We start from the raw sequence: 21,031 nt of genomic DNA, 5'->3' as shown, positions 1-21,031 counted from the left end.
GAAATTCAACTAAAACCAATTTGATTATTTTAACATCATACTATAAAATACACAATTTTTAAGTATACTACCCAATAGATTTTTACATACGTATACACCTTGTAACTACCACTATTCCGTTTAAGGTAGAGGACATTTTTCAGCACCCCAAGGTAAATAGCTGAGAGGTTTTTTTTTTCCAACTTAATGTTTAACTGACATTTTCTTTTTAATAAAAAGTGACGTTTCACATTTTCTGGATCTCATCTGTTAATGGAACTTTGTTAATTTTCACACTCTTCATTTGAACATCAAACTGTTTATAAAGTAGTACAGATTTAAGAGAGTAAGAGGAGAAGCCAATCAGCAAGTGTATCTTGAACACCATCTATGTGTCTATTCTTATTATGTGTGGGATATGAACTTCAAAAATAGCTTTACTTCAATAGAGGAAAGGTTATTTTTAAGATAACTTATTAAAATTGAATTTAAAATCATTTAAAAACTCAAATAAAATATTATTATTTCTCTGACCTTTGGATAGAAAAGGGTTTTCCGAGGATATTGGTAGTGAATGATGTATTACAAAGCAAAATAATGACAAATTTGATTAATAAAAACTTTTGACCTCCAAAAATTACAAGTGAAATTAAAAACCAAAAATATAAAAAGTTTCCCATGATAAAGGACAGTAGATAAATATACTTAATAAAAGAGCTCATGCAGATAATACACACTTAAGGCACCAAAAAAAAAAAAAAAAGACAAAACACATTAACAGTTTACAAAAGAGAAGATGCAAATGGCTGATTAATTACCAGAGAAGCTGAGCATTTCTTTACTGTTTAAGAAATGCAAATGAAGCAAAAACACCTTATTTTAGCTTCCTTGCATTATAACACATACAGAAAAGAACACAAATCATGATTGTACAGCTTAATGAATTATGAGAAAATGAATACATCTGAGTATCCCCCCCCCCCTCCACCCCAGGCCAAGGAATAGAACATTGCCAGCACCCCTGCGGCCCCTCACATGCCTCTTCTCAATGTCCGTTCCTTCCCAAAGGTCATTACTCTCCTGATTTTTAGCAGCATAGATTAATGTGCCCTGTTTCTGAACTTTATATAAATAGAATCATATATTACATGGTCTATATCTGGCTTGTTTTCAACAATTGAGAGTCACCAGTGTTATTGCATATAGCTATACAGTAGTTTGTTCGTTTCCATTGCTGTATAAGACCCCATTGCATGAATATACCACAATTCTGCTGATCGACATTTGAGTTATTTCTGTTTTCTGGCTCTAATGAGTAATGTTGACATTAACATATCTTTTGCTGCACATGTGCAAGCATTTCTGATGTATCTTTGAGTAGAATTTTTGGTTGTAGGGTACGTATATGTTTAATCTTAGTGGATAATGCTAAATAGTTTCCCAAAGTGATTGTACCAATTTCCACTTCCACCATCGGTGTATGAGATCACATGGGTCACCTCACCAACACTTAGTATCATTAGTCTTTTCAATTTTAGCCATTCTGGTGAGTGGGTAGTGGTATCTTATTGTTGCTTTAATTTGCATTTCACTAATTACTAATATAATTGAGTTCCATGTCTTTAAAATACTATTTTTCACTTACCAGACTATGAGAGGTGCTAATATAAACTAACATTTAATCAAGGCTGGAGAAAGTTTTCAGGATGTTCATGTATTGCTAGGAGAGTAGAAATTGGTACAGCCTCTCTGGAAATTAGCTTAACAAACTACTTAAAGCCTAAAAATGGTTTATAGTTCAGACCAAATACTTTTCTTTTTAAAAATCTGTAGTGAAAATCGTAAATGCAGTTCCAGTGTTGTGCACGATGATTGTCACTTGCAACATTATTTATAGTAGTGAAAGCTGTACAGTCAGAAGTTGGAAGCCATATATATATATATATATATATATATATATGTATTATATATCCTAAAGTGAAAGAACCACTGAGTAACTTTCAGTGTGTCCTAATACATTATCATACATCTATCAAAAGTGATTGCTAACAAAGAATTTTTAACAACATGGCAAAGTCCTTTTGATGTATTGAATACATTGTATTTTTAGGTGAAATACAGTAAAATAAAATACTTAAAATATAGCATGATCTTAACTGTGCAGAGAAAAAACAAATATAGTAGGGGTGTTAAGAATGAAGATTCCCACATTTAAATTTTTTTTTGAAATAAAATGCACATAACATAAAATTCACCATTTTATCTATTTTTGAAGTGTACAATTCAGTGGTTTTTAGTATACTTGCAATGCTGTACAACCACATCACTATCTTATTCTATCACCCAAGTCTAAGCTAACATTAATGTCAACCCAAAAAGAAACTATATTTTCTAATTTCCCCTTTCCCCCAACCCTTGGCAACCACTAATCTACTTTCTATTTTTATGGATTTGCCTGTTATGGGAATTTCATATAAATGGAATCATACAGTTTTAAATCTTCCTTTTTTCATTTAGCATAATGTTTTTGAAGTTCATTTGTATTGTAGCATGTATCAGTACTTCATTTGTTTTCATAGTTGAATAATATTCTATTATATGGATATGCCACATTTTGTCCATTCATCCACTTTTTGACTATTATAAATAATGCTGCTATGAACGTGTGTGTGTGTGAGCTTTTGTGTGCACATATGTTTTTATTTCTTTTGGGTATATACTGAAGAGTGGAATTGCTGGGTCATACAGTAACTGTGTATAGCTTTTCAGAGAATCACCTGTTTTCTACACTGGCTGTACCATTTTACATTCCCACCAGCCCCTCCCCTTTTTAAAAACTATTTTTCGTCTGCCTGAATTTCTTACAATGAATGTATATTATTTATATTTAATTATTAAGAAAAATTTTGGAAATCTTGCCATTTGTGACAACGTGGGTGGACATTGAAGGCATTGTGCTAAGTGAAATAAGTCAGAGGAAGACAAGTACTGCATGAACTCACTTATATGTGAAATCTTAAACCCAAATTCATAATCATTGATACAAAGAACAGATTGGTGGTTGCCAGAGGTGGGGGGTAGGTGAAATGGCTGAAGGTGGTCAAAAGGTATAAACTTTCAGTTATAAAATAAATAAGTCATCGGATGTAATGTGCAGCATGGGGACTGTGGTAGCGTATTTGAATGTAGCTAAGAGAGTAGATTAAAAGTTCTCATCACACAAAAAATGTGTAACTGTGTGGTGATGGATGTTAACTAGACTTATTGTGGTCATCGTTTCTCAATATATACAGGTATAGAAGCATTATGTTGTACACCTGGAACTGATACAGTGTTACATGTCAATTATGTCTCAATTTTTTTTTAACCATTTTTTTAAATTGAAGTATAGTTAGTTTACACTGTTGTATTAGTTTCAGGTATACAGCAAAGTGGTTCATTTATACATATATATATTCTTTTTCAGATGCTTTCCCATTATAGGTTATTATAGAATATTGACTATAGTTCCTTGTGCTATACAGTAGGTCCTTGTTGTTTATTTTTTCTATATAGTGGTGTGTATATGTTAATCCCAAACAGTATGGAGGTTCCTTAGAAACAGAGCTACCATATGATCTTGCAGTCCCACTCCTGGGCATATATCTGGAGAAAACTCTAATTCGAAAAGATACATGCACCCCAGTGTTCATAGCGGCACTATTTACAGTAACCAAGACATGGAAGCAACCTAAATGTTCATGGACAGACGAATGGATAAAGAAGATTTGGTGTATATATAATAGAATATTACTCATCCATAAAAAAGAATGAAATAATGCCACTTGCAGCAACATGGATGGACCTAGACATTATCATATTAAGTGAAGTAAGTCAGACTGAGAAAGACAAATATCATATGATACAATTTATATGTGGAATCTAAAAAAAAAATGATACAAATAAAATTATTTGGAAAACAGAAATAGACTCACAGGCATAGAAAACAAACTTATGGTTACCAAAGGGGATAGCAGCAGGGCAGGGGGCAGGGGAAGGATAAATTAGGATTTGGGGATTAACATATCTCAACTTTTAAAGAAGAAAAGAAAAGAACAATTTGGGAGGAGGTACCGCAGATACAGAGATTTAGTCATTCCTCAGGATTGTCATTAGTCCATGCAAGGCCCCTCTTTTATTTTAGTCCACTTTTTTCCTCTTCATACCCATTTCTTCGTCCCCACTGGTGATGCCCACTTCAATATGTTTGCTGTATGTCTTTGGTTATCTATTTATCGACTGTTGCTTTGTGTCTGTGAGTGTTTAACATATACACGTAAATGGTGCTGTGCTGTGGTTCCTTGTTTCTGATCGCTGACTGCTGTTCTCTGCAGGCAGTTACCATCGCTTGCTTACTCATTTCCCTAGTGGTAGATGGCTGCTTTGCTTCTGATTCAGACCTATAGAGAATATTGCAATGAGTATCCTAGTTACGTGTCTTTCACTGAACCTGTACATAATTTTTTTGTGTGTGTGGTTTATTCTTAGAACTGAAATTTCTGGCCTCAGGGAAAATGCATACTCAGTTTAACCAAATATTGCCAAATTGCTTTTCAGAAAAGTTGCCTCATTTTACATTTTCACCAGCAATACATGAGGGTGTTCCTTTCCCTGTATCCCTACCAACTTTTGGTATTATGTGTCTTTCTAAATTTTGCTGGCTAGTGGACATAAAGTAATTTCTCATTGTTGTTTTAATTTGTTTTTTTGTGATTATTAGTGAAGTTAGGCATCTTCATAAATTTCCTTACCATTTGGGTTTTCTATTCTGTGAACCGACTGTTGATACCTTTGCCCATTTGTTTATTGGATTCCCTATTTTTAAAATTAATTTGCTTATTCCTTTTATAATAATGATTATTAATGGATTTTGTTTGACTTTCTTACTGTAAATGCTACTATAGTTACTTTTATTTTCATGTTAAAAGGGAGAAAAGCTGTAGAAATGCAAAGTCATAATAAAGTTAATTTTTGTTTTTAGTCCAGATGTCAGAGCATTCCTTCGAATGGACAGTCCAAAACATCAGTCAGATCCATCTGAAGATGAGGATGAAAGAAGTACTCAGAAGGTAGTAAGAGGAATTGTATATTTTAACAGAAAAAAATACCATTCCCCAGAGATGAAATTATTGGCAACTTTAGGACCACATTTACTTAAAACAGAGTAATTTCATCCATTGTAGATTTTCTACTCTGTAGAGAACATAAAAACAAATGTGTATACCTCTTACTTATCACTATTTCTTATAAAATTGATAAAATGAGTACTTTTTATAATAAAAAGTAATACATGTTAATTAAAGAAAAATTTGAAAATAATTTAGAAGTATTACCCATATTATCAGCAACCAGACCTAGTAATTTTTAACGTTTTAGTGATTTTCTTTCTAATCGTCTCTAATTTGTGGAAATTTTTTAAATTACTTAACTTTAATTATACAATATATGAAGTTTTGTGTTCTGCTTTCTTTGCTTTACATCTTCCTTTTTGATCATCATATATCTTCATCATGATTATCACCATTGCCACTGTTGTTTTGAATTTTGGCCAGCAGGAAAGGCCTGGCCTTTTCAACCAGAATATTAAATACCTCTTCCTCTGCATTGTCAGGTTTTGAGATGTAGAGCAATCAATATACATGTGCTGGTTGGTATCAACTAACTTTTATTGCTGTAGCTATATGTACATAATCAATACGTTTTCCGAAAAGAATAAAGAATAGGATGTTCTTGTTTTTTTAATTAATTGTGATAAATATCATAAGCTTGTGCCTTCTTATGAAGATATTTTCAACATTTACTTTAGAAAGGTATGTTAGAAAGGTAAATTACAATAACTTAACTCAGGATTATTATGTAGCAGTTAAAAGTATAATTACAAGTGTTATATAAATATGATAATACCTTTATAATTTAAAATTGATTAATACTATTGTTAAATATATACATGAAAATCAGAGATGTACGTTTTTGTCTTTATAATGTCTTTTAATTTTGTCATGGTTCTGCTTTTGTGATTTAAAAGGTAATGTCATGAGTTGAAACATTACTGTCCCACAGCTAAAAATCTTCATTTGAAAAATAGATGTGACTACTGGAAGGTAGTAATTTTCTTTCTCTGATGCTCTAAGAGGATTCTCAGTTAAGAGAACAGATTTATCTCTTACGTCTGTGACATGGTTGCTCTTAGGACAATGTAAAAGGATATTTTAATCTTATATCTGTGCAGTCGGTCAAAAGAGAAGCCACAAGCTGGGAAAACATGTAACAAAGTATAAGAAGGAATAATGTCTATGTAAAAAAAGCTCATACATATGGATTTTTGAAAAGAATGATATTTAGGACCCTAGTAGATGAAAGGAAAAGGGACATGAAGAAATACTGTTAGTAAACAGATATATGGGAAAATGTTCAACCTTGATACCAGTAGCAAATGAAAGTTTTAAATGAGAGGTTTTTTAATCTACCAAATTAACAAAAATGTAAAGTAAATAAAATACGCCAGGACTAATAAGGGTAAGGTAAATGGGCATCCTTGGGTGTTACTGGTGTTAAAATTTATGCAACTCTTTTGGAAAGCAATTTGGCAATATGTATCAAACATGAAAGTAATTCATGTCACTTAGGAGTTAATGCAAATGAAATAACCCTTCACAGAAAAGAACAAAGATGTTCATTTTAGTATGATTTAAAATGAAAAGTTAGAATCAGTTTGAATAGTCATCAATCAAATAGTGGTTGTCCCTATATATTGTACATTTAAAAAATATTTCTAAAGATGATAATATTTAAAGTTTTGACATACCATTAAATGAAATCAGGGTTTAAAACTTTTCATGCAAACTTACACAGTGTGATCACAGTTTTTCGAAGTTATGCAAAGACCATATGAAAGTACTATAAATATTTGTAAATCATCTGTTGGTAAGGTTATGGATTTTTAAAAACATCTTAATACTATTCAAAAAATATTTTAAAGAGTAAAATTTATGTAACCGTGATTTTCCATGTTTCTTTTGTTAATCACGTAGAGAGTATGTAGGTTTAGATCATGTAAAGAATGTCTTGCCTTGCTGTAGGAGAATGGTTTTTGAAGAAAGAACCAGACTAAGAGAAATTCCTGGGTTCTAGCTCCTGTTCTCCCACTGTTGACTTTCGATCTAAATTTTGTTTCTCGTTTCATCCATAAAATCTGGAACTTAGACTAGGATCTTTTCCTGTTTTAAAATACTGATTAAAAAAAACCTTTTCAAAAAAAAGAAAGAGCCATACTTCATCTTACAGTTATAACTATTTATTTATTTTTATTATTTTTTTAAATTAAAATTTCTAGGAAATGCATCAGTTTTATTTTTATTTATTTTTTCTTCCAGTTTTAATGAGGTATAATTGACATACATCACTGGCATAAGTTTAGGGTGTACAGCATTATGATCTGACTTACATACATCATGCAATAATCACCACAGTAAGTTTAGTGAATATCTATTGATATCATCTCATATAGATACAGAATTAAAGAAATAGAAAAAAATGTTTTTCCTGTGATGAGAACTCTTAGGATTTATTCTCTTAACAACTTTCATATATAACATACACAGTGTTAATTATATCTATCATGTTGTACATTACATCCTTAGTACTTATTTTCTTATAACTGGAAGTTTGTACCGTTTGACTGCTTTCATCCAATTCCTTCACTCCCCCCACCCCAGTTGTAACTATTTATTAAGGACTTCTAAGTGGATAATCAAATGAATTTAATAGCTGGAAAATATCTTGGAAGGCATCTGGACCTTATTTATAGAGAAAAAAAGAGAGGCCAAGAGAAGTCAAGAAACTTATTCTCTTGATTAGTGTTCATTCTGTTAAGAAATATACCTCAACTTCAGTTTAGTGATTAGATGTAATCTTTAAAAATAATAGGTAGAGTAAAAAGTTATCTACTTATATACCCCAGAAATTTTCATTATTATTTCAGAAATGTGCTCCATTAGAAAAACCGTTGGCAAGTAATAAAATCTTATTACATATTAATATAATTCAGGGGACAGGTTATCCTTGTTATTGTTTAATCCACACTTACTTACTTCACTTTCTTCATCTTATAGAAAAGTTCATTGAATGGAAAAATGATACAGTTCTCTGCACATTCATTAAAAGAATAAGTGTATTGAAATTACAACTTAGTTTGATTACATTATCAGATTGTATAGAATACTATAATATTTAAACATAATCATGATATATATATAAGTCAAATCATTATGCTATACATCTTAAACTTACACAGTTCTGTATGTCAGTTATATAATATCTCAGAAAAACCGGGGAGCAGGGGGAGATTACTTCATGTTAAAATTATGGTACAACAGGACAAATCTCATCTAATGAACGGGAGTGTTTATATATATTTTTTTGTCTTGAGCTAGACTGTTACGGTTCCTTTTATTTCTGTCTTCTGTGGATTAAAATTTTATTAAATGAAGATTTTTCATGTAAAGCTGTCAGTAAGAAATACATTTGATTTGTCACTAAAAAATTGGTGCCAACGTTGTTACTTCATAAGAAATATACTTTAGATCTTTTGCCCTTTATTTTAAAAAATAACTTGTATTCTGGAGATTGTCTATAAGTTACAAATGAATTTAAGTGGGAATATATATGACATATGTCTCTAATAAGAAATTGCTTAGAAAAAATTTGTTAATTCTGATGAACTTAAAGAGATGTTTTTAAAAGCTTACTTCATATCTATAGCTTATATGAAGTATAATTATATAGAGCTCTAGTAAAAGTGTACATATTTGAGACATCTCTGATTTAATTCTCTGAATGTATAAAGAATTTCATAGTGAATTTATGTGCAGAAGAATTCACTTACATTTGGCTTTTGTGAGAAGTGCTCACTGTAGAAGGATCATTAGATTAATCTTTTGGGATTTTGAGTTAAATTTCTAGTTGATTATTAGTGAGCTAGAATTTTAATTAGTTAAATTGCTTTATGGTATACTAGGTGAGTAAAGATTTGCTTCTACGTTAATAACAGGGATTAAATTTACTTTGTTAACTGTTGTAAAGAGAAAAGCCTATCTAAAAATTTGATACTATCACAATGGTGGAATTAGGAAGGAAAGCACTCCTGGTTTTATGTATTTGCTTTAGAAATAAGTTTACTTCCTCTCAAATTAAAACTTTAATCCAGCATTTGCAGTCTTAATCGTCATCATACTTTCACTTCCTATCTTTAATAATAGCTTTATTAAAAATATTTGAAAATTTAAAAACAAAAGCTATTTTTAACCAATTTTTTTTAATGTAAAAAATGATTCCTCTTCAGTTGTGGTTTCAATGCCCAGCTCTTCCAAAGAGCTTTCCCCAGTTTACTTCATTCATTTGCCAACTTTGACCTTGATTTCTGCCTTACCTTTTTCCTTACAGCTGCTCTTGAAATTTATCATTAAAATGATTATGTTTATATTGATTGTGTATCTTTCCAAAAGTCTGTACATTTATTAAGCATTAGGGCTTTAGGTTTCTTTAACATGGCAAATATCTGTGGTATGGTTATGTGTATTTTATTTCAAAAATACCCATTAACCGATAACTTCTGACGCTCCAGTAAGAATGTTAAATTCTTTTTTTTTTTTTTTTTCCATCCCAACAGCTACACTCTACCTCACAGAACATTAACCTGGGACCATCTGGAAATCCTCAGTAGGTTTAATTTGTTTCAAACAATCTCACTGGATTTGAGGAAGATTTTTTGCAAATGTGCAGATGTACATAATTATACCAGTTTAACTGGAAGCCTGTGAAATAGAACTATAGTTACAGTGAATATAGTACTGTCGTATGCTTGCCTAATTTACTGCTCTAGCTTCTCCTTGTTTTAGTAGAGCTCTGAAGAGTTTTTAATCCACAGATTGTTGATTGGGTTGGGCTATTTTGCCACTGTTACTTTCCTGGCGTGTGTGTGTGTAAGATCAGTAGACCGTATTTCCCAGGGGACCATAAGTCCTGGGAGGTACCTGGGAAGTACTCTGGCAAAAGCATCCGTGGAGGCCAAATTGATATTCTCTTGGTGCTCAGTGTCACAACTGCAACCCTAGTTGTTAGCCAGCTTGTTCCAGAGGAGTCTTGATGGAAATTAGCATGTGAAAGGCTATTAAATTTTCTTTATTCAGTTTCTCCCATAGTCCCATATTTACTTGAGCAGAGGGGAAACATTTTGAGGAACACCAGGAGTGACACATGTAGACTTCATCTTAAGTGTCAACTCCAGCAATTCACTGGAATACAAAGAAGGAGTCCAAGGCTACTTCTTGGCTCAGTTTGAGGAGTGCCCTGACAGATGAGTGATAACTGCTGTGGGTTGGAAGAGGAGTGTAGTGTGGCTATCCTTACTTGTAATTATCCTTACAGGCTTATTGGATTAATTCTAAAGTATTCTATCTTTTATCACAGGACACTGTGCTTCCCCTTACCCTTTTGGTCCACTTAGAAAATGAGTATAGACAGGAGAAATGGTAAAGGAGACTAAAGAAAGAATAATTAGTAAGGTAGGAAAACCAGGAATGTGGTGTCACAAAAGCAGGTGAAGAAAGGGAGTAAATAACTCTGTTGATGTTGCTGATGGGGCAGGTAAGATGAAGATTGAGAATGGACCACTGATAAGTCATTGGTGACCTCTGTGAGCAGTTTCAGTGGTGCGGTGGGTAGAAGACTGACAGGAAGGGGTTCAGGAGGGGACAGGCGGTATCGACAGTGAGTTTAGACAACTTACTTGATGGGTTTGCTGCAAAGGACAGCAAAGAAACGGGATGGTAACTGAAAGAGGAAATTTGGTTTTGAGCATCTTTTCTATCATCATTGCATTGAGCTTGTCAGGCAGCACAAAATGGAAGTTTGCTTTCAATTAGGGTTCATCACCAACAGTTAACAGTGGGGCCTTGGGTATGGCCTCGGTTGGCGTGTTTACTGTTTGAGGGATTTGCATGTTTTTTCACTATATTACGTTCGTTCAAAAAATTATTTCAGTATTTCAGCATATCATTAAAGAACAAAATAACTAGTCCAAAGAGCAGGTTCTTGAAGAAGAGAAACATCTAAGCTTAGTTAAGTATTTATCTCCCTAATCTTGACCTGTTATTATTTAACCCAGGCCTGGTGTTACTCTTATGTTTGAATTGACTATTTCTTTCAATAATGAATTGAAGGACATTTAAAATCTAAATGGAGTCATTTCACTCTCCCTAGTACAACTTAGGAATTCATACCACGTTAAAGAAAACAGCTCTTCTGGCTGCTTAAGTTCATCTTTCTGCAACCACGTGCTTTTGCCTATATACAGCCAATGCTGTTTTTACCTGAGGTGAAAACAAATAACCTTCTGCCTTCTGGACTCCTGGCTTTTCTACATTACCATCTAAGAGAATAAGTAGAGAGTTCTTTTATCTTTAACATACAAGTGATATGTATGTAAAACACTGTGATGATTTTTTTCTCCATCAGAAAATTTTCTTAGTGACTTTACTAGGCATTCCAGCTAGTAACTTCCTTTTCAGAATAATTACCAGACTATTTAGTCCTTGCAGTGTATCACTAATTTATATAGTTACTCAGTTTCCTCATTAAGAGCATTGGTGAGGTTTATGGTTAATAAAAGTGGTTTGCTACACTGAGTTCAAAACGATAGAGAGATGATAGATAGATAGATAGATAGATAGAAAGAAAGATATTTTTCTCTCAAAGAGACTATTATTGAAGTCCTTCTTAAGCCAAACTTAACAAGGCTTAAATAAAATTATAAAATGTCTTATCAGAAAGTAGATACTATTACTGTTCATTATTACCTATTTTATATTAAAGATGAGATACTACCACTGTGAAAGCTGGAGTTATCATGCTGAAGTGTACCCAAGATTTACCTATTAAAGAGTGAGGTGCTAAAAAATGTTGAAAAGTTAACATCTTTCCATTTCTAGGAGGCTAATTCTTGTCATTGTTCATTTATTTCAGTGCTAAACCAACAGACTTTGATTTCTTAAAAGTTATTGGAAAAGGCAGCTTTGGCAAGGTAAGAGTGTTTTTATTTTTTCATTCAGTAAGTAAGTACTTAAAGAATGTACGCCTTATATATGCAAGACCACGGGGCTTGTTGGTATGCAGGCTATGGAATTAAGATGCTTTCTCTACCTTCAAGTACTGACAGAATAATTGAGGATACTAAGCATCTACTCAAATTCTAACCCAAAATTTATTTGTTGAACAAGTATTTTGTTGAGCTCCTATGTGGCAAGCACTGTTCTGGGGCCTAGTTAGATAGTACTGAACAAAAATAACAAGGTTAATACCTTTGTGATGCTTACAACCTAGTGGGGGAAATAGTCAATTAAAAGTATGCAGTCAAGTAAATAATTACATGTAGCAATGGAGCTATGAAGGAAATGAAGACTAGAGTCAAGAGACAGAGGAAAATAGTCAGTGGGAGGAAAATCCCTATTTAGATGAATTGGTCAAGGGTGGCTTCTTTGAAGAGGTGTTATTTAAGTTGAGGCCGGAAAGACAACAGTGAGCAGCTGTGTAAATAGCAGTTGGAGAAGGAAAGGGAGGTTTGAGGACCCTGTCTCTCTTCATGCAGTGAATGTCAGATGAAGCACGTAGCTTGACAGCGTGGCCATACCAAGCAAGAAGAACCCCTAAGGGCAGAAGCATCATAGATGGAGCTGTCAGAATCATCACATATATTTAAGTTCTTTTTTGCATTATACTTCAATCTGTAGTAAAAATAAATATGTACGTGTTTAATTATAGTGTGCTGTATTCATAGCTTTCGGTATCTAGATGTAGTTTTTTTTTCTGAGTTCCCTAGAGACCAGAAACCGTGACCATAAAATTACACCCATGTGTGTTCATTAATTCAGCAAATATGTATTTGCCACCTGCTACATGCTGGGCATTGTGCTAACATAAGCAATAGAAAGTTCGAAATAGATCTTGCTCTCAGATTGCTCACAGTCTGTTGGAATGTTAGAGATAGTCTGTTGTTAAAAACAAAAAGCATTAATGTTTTGGAAACTTCATGTTTAGATCTAGAGTCTATTAGTAATTGGTTCTTGCTTATAATATGAGGTGTAGGGTCGCAGTTCATTTTTTTCCCTATGGATGTTCAACTGATCCCACGCAGTTTATTGAAAAGGCTGTTCTTTCCCTACTGCTCTGCATGGTAGACTTCATCATATATCCAGTGTCTATATGCGTGGATCTGTTTCTAGATTTTGTTTTATATTTCTGTTTCTAGATTTTATATTTTGTTTCATTAATCTATTTGTGTATCCTTGCACGAGTACCACATTGTCTTGAAAATGTAGCTTGATATCCAACAGAACGAGTCTTCCCCTCCTTGTTCCTCTTCAAGAGACTGTTCTTAGCTCTTTGCATATCAATATTAAATTTTAGAATTATCATGTCAAGTTCCATAAGATTCTGTTGGATTTTGATTGGGATCGCATTGAATCTGTAGATCAATTTGGGGAGAATTGTCATCTTAACAATATCAAGTCTTCCAGTCCGTCACCATGGCATATCCCTTTGTTAATTTAATTCATCTTTAACTTTTCTCAGTAATGTTTTATACCGTTCTGTGTAGAATTTTGACACATCTTTAATTCGATTTGTTCCTGTATGTTCCATTTTTTATGCTGTGAAAACTGGTGTTAAATATTGAAGCTGAATATATGCATTACCTGTGACACGTTCTCCTCCAAGCTATGTAGCCACCAGTAATTTATGCACATATGCGCTAGGAAAGGCGTGTGCCAGAATGTTCATAAGCATCATTGTTCATAATCTAAATGTCAGTGAGAGAGTGGATAAATTGTGTGTGGTATGTCTGTGGAATGCAGTACTCTGCACAGTAATGAAAATATGAAGACTGCTGCATGCCACAACGTGAACGCACATTACATAATTTAGAGTGAAAGAAGTCAGGCAGAGACCACTTTGTCTATGTGACTCTAATTACATAAAATTCAAAAACAGGCAAAACCTAACCTGTGTTATTGCAAATGGAAATAGTGGTTACCTTTGAGGAAGAACAGGGATGGATAGTTTCTGGAATAGGGCAAATGGGAGGCTTCAGGCTACTGACAGTGCTTGTTTGTTTTTTTAACCTGGAAGTGGTTATGTAATGTGTCCATTTTGTAATTTATCAAGCTGTAATGTTTATGAGTTTTTCTATATACGTGTTATGTTTAATAAAAATTTTAAATCTTGCAAAATGGTTGGAAACCAACAAAGTACAATAAAACAAAGAAAAGCAGAATACAGAAAAGAAGGAAAAGCAAGCAGAAATACAGATTCACAATGTATTTGAAAAATAGAAAAATATACATGATAAAGTAAAATAAATAATGGAAATATCATATTTATTCTAAGCTTTTCTGCAAAGGGTGGTCTTGGTTCCACTTTCCATTTGCCCATCTGTTTCTTAACCACCTGTCTATTTTCCAAATCTACCAATCTGCTGAAAAAATGTCTACCCTTCAATGTACCTCCTAATGGCCACATTCTTTGAATTATTTTCTTAGAATATACTTGAAGATGAACCAATCAAAGTAGAGAAGTGAAGTTCAGGGGGGTGGGGAGCTGTTGAGAAAAGAAAAAATGTAGGAAGGAAGGAACATTCAACAGAGTCAAATATTGTAAAGAACAAAAGCCTGAGAAATGAGAAAGATGCCAACAATTGAACTCAGGACATTTTCACCCTGAAGATGTTTTGACTCCTTTTTTATGAATAACAAACATTTTAATTGATAGACTTTATTTTTCAGAACCATTTTAGATTTACAAAAAAAAAAAAAAAAAATCGAGTAAAGAGAAAGTTCAGAGAATTTCCATACCATCAGTTTGCTCTATTTAGTAACATCTTACGTTAGTATGGTACATTTGTTCCAATCAGTGAGCCAATATTGATCCATTATGAACTAAAGCCCATCATTTATGCAGATTTCCTTGGTTTTTACCTAATGTCTTTTTTTTTGTCCCATTCAGGACACCACATTACATTTAGTTGTCATGTCTCCTTAGGCTCCTCTTGGCTATGACAGTTTCTCAGACTTTCCTTGTTTCTGAGGGCCTTGATGGTTTTGAGAAGCACTGGTTAGGTATATTGTGTCCCTCTTTTGGAATTTGCCTGGTGTTTTTCTCATGATTAGAGTGTGGTTACAGGTTTTATCGAGGAAGACCACAGATGTACTCAAAAGTAATGCCCAGCTTTGTCACTAGTGGCAGATCATCTCAAAAAGTTTTAGAATATATCATCTAATAGTTACACAACTTGTAGGGTGTCTTGAATCCCTTAAAATTTGTTTGTGAAACTTTGAGTATGTCTGCCTTTTTTTCTGGGGCAAGATCTTCTAAGTTTCTTCAAATCCATGAAGTGTCTGCATGCACCCCAGCCCATTATAGAATGTCAGCTATACATGGTGCTTCTTGTTCTGAGTGCTTCTAAATTTGAAACCTGGAAGAGAAACCCAAATGTTAAAACAAAAATGCATTTTGATCACCTAGAAACCATTTTCCTCTCCTTTTTTTATGTAGACATGAAATTTATAGCCTCAGTATTTTCTAAAGACACTCTTCAGGACTCAGGGCTGCCACGTGCGCACGCGCGTGCACACACACACACACACACACACACACACACACAGAGTTCTCAAGCAGTATAGATTTTGACACTTAAATTTAGTAAAAACCTCAAACATTAGCACATTAAGTGACAAAGAAATGATGCCTGGCCATTTAAATCATCAACATTTTTTGGTTTTATTAAAATATCTAAGGAAAGGAAAAGTGGAATTGAAGAAATAAATTAAGTAATTTTCAATTTTCAAAGTAAAAACACCACATTATCTAGGTCCTTTGTGGACTTTATTTTTATAAAATTTAAGTATTGACTTACTGATAAGTGAACTGTTCCTATCAAAACATTGAAATTTCTAATAGTAGGTACAATCTTTAACTATAACAGGTTCTTCTTGTAAAACGGAAACTGGATGGAAAATTTTATGCTGTCAAAGTGTTACAGAAAAAGATAGTTCTCAACAGAAAAGAGGTAAAACAAAATAGCTTTGTTTCTCCTAAACCCATTTTCTCAGTTAACAGAATTGTTTTCTGGTGTATAATACAAGCTGATTTTTTACTTTTTTTTTTTTTTTAACAGCAAAAACACATTATGGCTGAACGTAATGTGCTCTTGAAAAATGTGAAACATCCATTTTTGGTTGGATTACATTATTCTTTCCAAACAACTGAAAAGCTTTATTTTGTTCTGGATTTTATTAATGGAGGGGAGGTGAGTTTTATAATTAGTTTTCTAGTATTGATAATGTTTAGAAAAACAGTAGAGTTCAAGCTTCTCTTATCAGTTTTGGAAGCAAAGCCCAGCATAAACAGCTATTTGTTGAGTAGCAGCAGTATTTAAAGCACTGGCTAATCAGCACAATGCAGGATGTGGAGAAGTGAGACATAAAGCTCTTTTCCTAAGCAGCTTATGGTGTAGGTGGGAAGGTTCATAAAAGAACCTTGATACGAAGCTACAGACTTCATGGGTAGTTTTGTCACTGAGCTATATAGCAAGAATATATACTGAAACATTAGAATGAAACTTGATTTGTAATTTTTGGTAATTATCATTTCAATAATTGCATATAAATATTACTCTAGCCTGTCATTTTCCAAAATGTGCAAACTATTAATCAGATGAGATGATCCTATAATAAAGGGTTCTGTGGTGAAGCCAGTTTGGAAAATGTTTCCTGTTATATCCCCTTGGTGATTAACAGTGTGCTTCGTGGTATTTACAGTGTTTCAGCATATTAAAGACTTTGAGAAATTATGCCTGAAAGCCTGGATTTATTTAAAAAAAATTTTTTTTTACCACACAGTCCCATTTTTTGTTTGAACCAAGTCTATTAATAATATTCCCCAAAACTCTGAATCAGAGGGATATTGAAATACATTTTGGGAAATGCTGCTGTTAAGATAATAATTCCAGTAGTAGTTAACATGTATTGAGCATCCTTATGTGCCCAGCACTCTGGCTCTTTATATATATTATTTTATCTTCACAACAATTGTGTTGCATAAGACAAAGAAACTGAGGTACAGAGAAGCTAAGTAACTTGATCAAGCCATGTGGGTTAGTAAGTATAGAGCCAGGAATTGAGCTCAGTCTGATTCCAGGATCGATGCAGCTGACCACCCCCTGTTCCTCTGCTTCTTAATCCTCATACTTTTCTAATTTGTTTGATCTCTGACCTGTAAATGTCTCTAAAAATTATTTTAACTGGTAAATGTTATCATATCTTTACAAAAGGATCTTCCATCCCTTAATCCCAGAGCAAAGAGAGAAGAGAAGTGTATTTCAACCTTACTATAGTACACTTATCTGTAGAATAAAGGAACTACACAGAAGACCAATTTCTATTCTGCAAACTTGAAAGATCAGACATACCTAGATCATTTTGGGGACGGTCATAAAAAGAATCATTATTCAGCCTCTTACATATATGACAAATATGCCTTAAGACTCCTCAGAAGCGGGATTATGAATCCCCCATGCAACCTGATTCAGGAATGTGGACGACCCCACATTGTTCCCACCTTGAAGGTATTGTTTTATTTGTATGTGGTGAGTGCTAACATATAACGAGAATTTATTGAGGGCCTGGCACTTTGTAATTATTTTACATGTGTTATATCAGTTTATCATCACAACTCTTTGAGATAAACACTCTTATACTCATTTTATAGGTAAGAAAATTAAGGCTCAGAGAGGTTAAGTAACTTTCTCAGTGTCACCATGCTGTAGTACTTGTCAGGCCCCGGATTTAACCTGGACATCCCAACTGCAAAGCCCATTCTTAAGTACCACCTATGTCTTTGAAATGTCGTGCAGAAATCTAACTGCAGGTGGGATACTGGCTGCACGTTTCCTGCTTGTCTGTAGTTTGTCAATGCTGTTTTAGGACTTTGCTTCTGAGCCCTTATTACACAGTGACTGCTCATAAACTGGATGGCAAAGGTGGAAAGAAGTAGGCTTGTCTTCTAAAAGATAGAGTTGACTAAGATAATGGGGGAAAAAAAGAGAATGTTAAGGTGCAGGGGTTGAATGGGGCAACAGGTAGAAGAGGAATAAAGATGAGAAAGGACAGAGGCAAGAGGAGTGTGATTTCATTATGTGTTTCCTATTATTACTGTTATTTTCCCCCCAATGTTCATATTTGCATTTTAACCTTGACATGTGATATTTATTTTTGTATACTACTTCAGATCTGTTTTGGAGTCAGGTAGAGTATAAACAAGTAAGTTTTATGATACTGGGCATATAAACAAGCCTTTCTGATTCTCAGCTTCCTCATCAATTCTTACTTCAAAATAGGTGGGTGGATTGAATAACACAAGCATATAGTCTTTAGCATAGTACCTTTGATTTAGTAAGCAGTGGTTGTTAGCTGTTATTAGTGAATGATCAGATTTTCATTTGGGGTAATTTTCATCAGTAGTAGTGTATTAGCAGATGTGATCAGAAGATCAATAAATAAAGTATTACAATAGAGTAAGCTGCAGCTAATAAAAGCAGTGGTAATGGTTAAAAGGTGGGAGTATTCCATAAATAAGAGATAAAAACAGAAGAATTTATTCATTGTTTGGGTATAGGGACTAAGGGTAAAGGAGCAGTAGAGGTGAATCCCAGGTCAGCCCCATTTATCTACTCTGTCAGGATCTATTGTAACTGATCTTCACCATCACCTTTCAGAAGAGGCTAAGAAAAAATTGGGGACAATCTTTGAAAATCAAAGAAGTTAAATGAATTACACACAAAAAGAGGAGAACTAGGATTTGAACCCAAGGCTGATCAGCTAGCTTTTCAGTTTGAAAATCTATTTCCATTTTACCTTGCTGCCTCCCATGGCTTAGAGGGCTGGGTAGAAAGTGATATCATTAAATGAGACAATACAGCAGTGGCAGTAAGTCTGTAAGAGAAGACCAGGGGCTCTGGGTTAGACAAATTGAATTTGTTGGCTTGTTAAATATTCAAGAAAGAGCAGCAGGCAGCAGATTTTTGCAGTAGAAGCTCCAAGCAGAGGGCTGTCCACACGAGAGACATAAACATAGAGGTGGTGGTTAAAATCATTGGAATGGGTTAAGTTGCCTGGGAGGGTATCCAGAGAAAGAATAACAGTGGAGAAACCTAGGACAGAAAACTTGTCAATCCCTGCAGCATAAGGGCCCAGAAAGGAGCGGAGATCGAACTGTCCAAGGTAGAAGAAAGCCCCCAACGAGAGATTGTTGTTTTAGAAGCCCAAAGACTTAGAGTAAGGACCTAGAGCAAACTTTGCCTAGGCAGGTAACCTGATGACTAGAGGACAGGTTGTGAGACATACATTAAGAATTAGGAAGTGTAAGAAATGAACTGGAGAGTCCAGCTGCCAGTGAGCTCCAGCCAGTTGCTACCATATTGAATTTAGGCTTAATGGTGCAGAGCTCCCCCCACCTCTTTTTTTTACCCCAGAAGAAGCCAAAACTATAAATCTTAACCAAAAAAAAAATTTCCCATTTTTTAAATGTTACCAATTATTTTAGATTTTTCTGAAAACATTCTTTGGTTCAAACAAATTATATCTGTGGGTTAGATTTGATCTTCCAGCCACTAGTTTTCGATCTCTAAATAGCGTTTGGTTTTTTCAAATGAAAGAACAGTCAAAAACGGTCCAGTAAGATAATTACATGGCAGTATCAAAATCGTTGGTCTCCATTAATAATCTTTTCCGGGGAGGTTGCCTGGAGTGGTGTGAGGATACTGCCACACTGACGGTTGAGGGGTAAATGGGAGATGAGCGAGCAGTAAGCACGGATAGGGAAAGATTTATGGTTGAAGAGAGCCATGATTGCTGGGTGGAGGGGAGACATAGGCAAGGGGGAGTCACGGTTCTGTGCTTTGGTGAATTTTTATTTCACGTTCAAAGTAACAAAAATAAATCCTGTTTTTGTATTAGAATATATTTGTTTCACTTTATGTGTGAATGATCTTAATATTCTTTTTTTTTTTTTCAATTTTACAGCTGTTTTTTCACTTACAAAGAGAACGGTCCTTTCCTGAACACAGAGCTAGGTTTTATGCTGCTGAAATTGCCAGTGCATTGGGTTATTTGCACTCCATCAAAATAGTGTACAGGTAAATTTTTAAAATTTTACTTCTAAAATGTCTTTTAATTATTTTATTTCAGTTCATATTCAGTTTTCCTTTTCTTTCCTTTTAATTCGATAGAGACTTGAAACCAGAAAATATTCTTTTGGATTCAGTAGTAAGTATTGTCTTTTAAAAATCTACTAGTTCATGATTTTTTTTTTTCAACATCTTTATTGGAGTATAATTGCTCTACAGTGGTGCGTTAGCTTCTGCTGTATAACAAAATGAATCAGCTATACATATCCCCATATCCCAATATCCCCTCCCTCTTGCGTCTCCCTCCCACCCTCCCTATCCCACCCCTCTAGGTGGTCACAAAGCACCAAGCTGATCTCCCTGTGCTATGCAGCTGCTTCCCACCAGCCATCCATTCTACATTTGGTAGTGTGTATATGTCCATGCCACTCTCTCACTTCGTCCCAGCTTACCCTTCCCCCTCCCCGTGTCCTCAAGTCCGGTCTCTACGTCTGCGTCTTTATTCCTGTCCTGCCCCTAGGTTCTTCAGAACCTTTTTTTTTTTTTTTTTTTTTTTTTTAGATTCCATATGTATGTGTTAGCATATGGTATTTGTTTTCCTCTTTTGGACTTACTTCACTCTCCATGACAGACTCTAGGTCCAACCACCTCACTACAAATAACTGAATTTCATTTCTTTTTATGGCTGAGTAATATTCCATTGTATATATGTGCCATGTCTTCTTTACCCATTCATCTGTCAGTGGACACTCAGGTTGCTTCCATGTCCTGGCTATTGTA

The 21,031-nt window shown here is 34.1% G+C and overlaps 1 protein-coding gene across 20 annotated transcripts in view; it reads left to right on the top strand.

Moving 5' to 3' along the window:
* LOC309614726 (serine/threonine-protein kinase Sgk3) overlaps positions 1 to 21,031 on the top strand; it is a 153,598-nt gene that overhangs the window by 117,601 nt on the left and 14,966 nt on the right. For 17 of the 20 annotated variants that reach the window (XR_014236376.1, XM_082363469.1, XM_082363481.1 and 14 more), the window contains 7 exons: positions 5,000 to 5,087; positions 9,686 to 9,735; positions 12,040 to 12,097; positions 16,052 to 16,135; positions 16,244 to 16,375; positions 20,148 to 20,260; positions 20,354 to 20,390. Coding sequence is in view for 19 of the 20 variants with exons in the window: in XM_082363469.1 (XP_082219595.1) it covers positions 5,000 to 5,087; positions 9,686 to 9,735; positions 12,040 to 12,097; positions 16,052 to 16,135; positions 16,244 to 16,375; positions 20,148 to 20,260; positions 20,354 to 20,390 (562 nt within the window). In the remaining variant the exon portion in view is untranslated. The remainder of the gene's footprint in view (positions 1 to 4,999; positions 5,088 to 9,685; positions 9,736 to 12,039; positions 12,098 to 16,051; positions 16,136 to 16,243; positions 16,376 to 20,147; positions 20,261 to 20,353; positions 20,391 to 21,031) is intronic. The other 3 variants (XM_082363473.1, XM_082363476.1, XM_082363478.1) reach the window with 3 other exon arrangements.

Source organism: Balaenoptera borealis (assembly GCF_965194805.1).
Source record: "Balaenoptera borealis genome assembly, chromosome: 17".
In the NCBI taxonomy this organism is placed as follows: Eukaryota; Metazoa; Chordata; class Mammalia; order Artiodactyla; family Balaenopteridae; genus Balaenoptera; species Balaenoptera borealis.
This window is presented reverse-complemented; position numbering and strand designations above follow the sequence as displayed.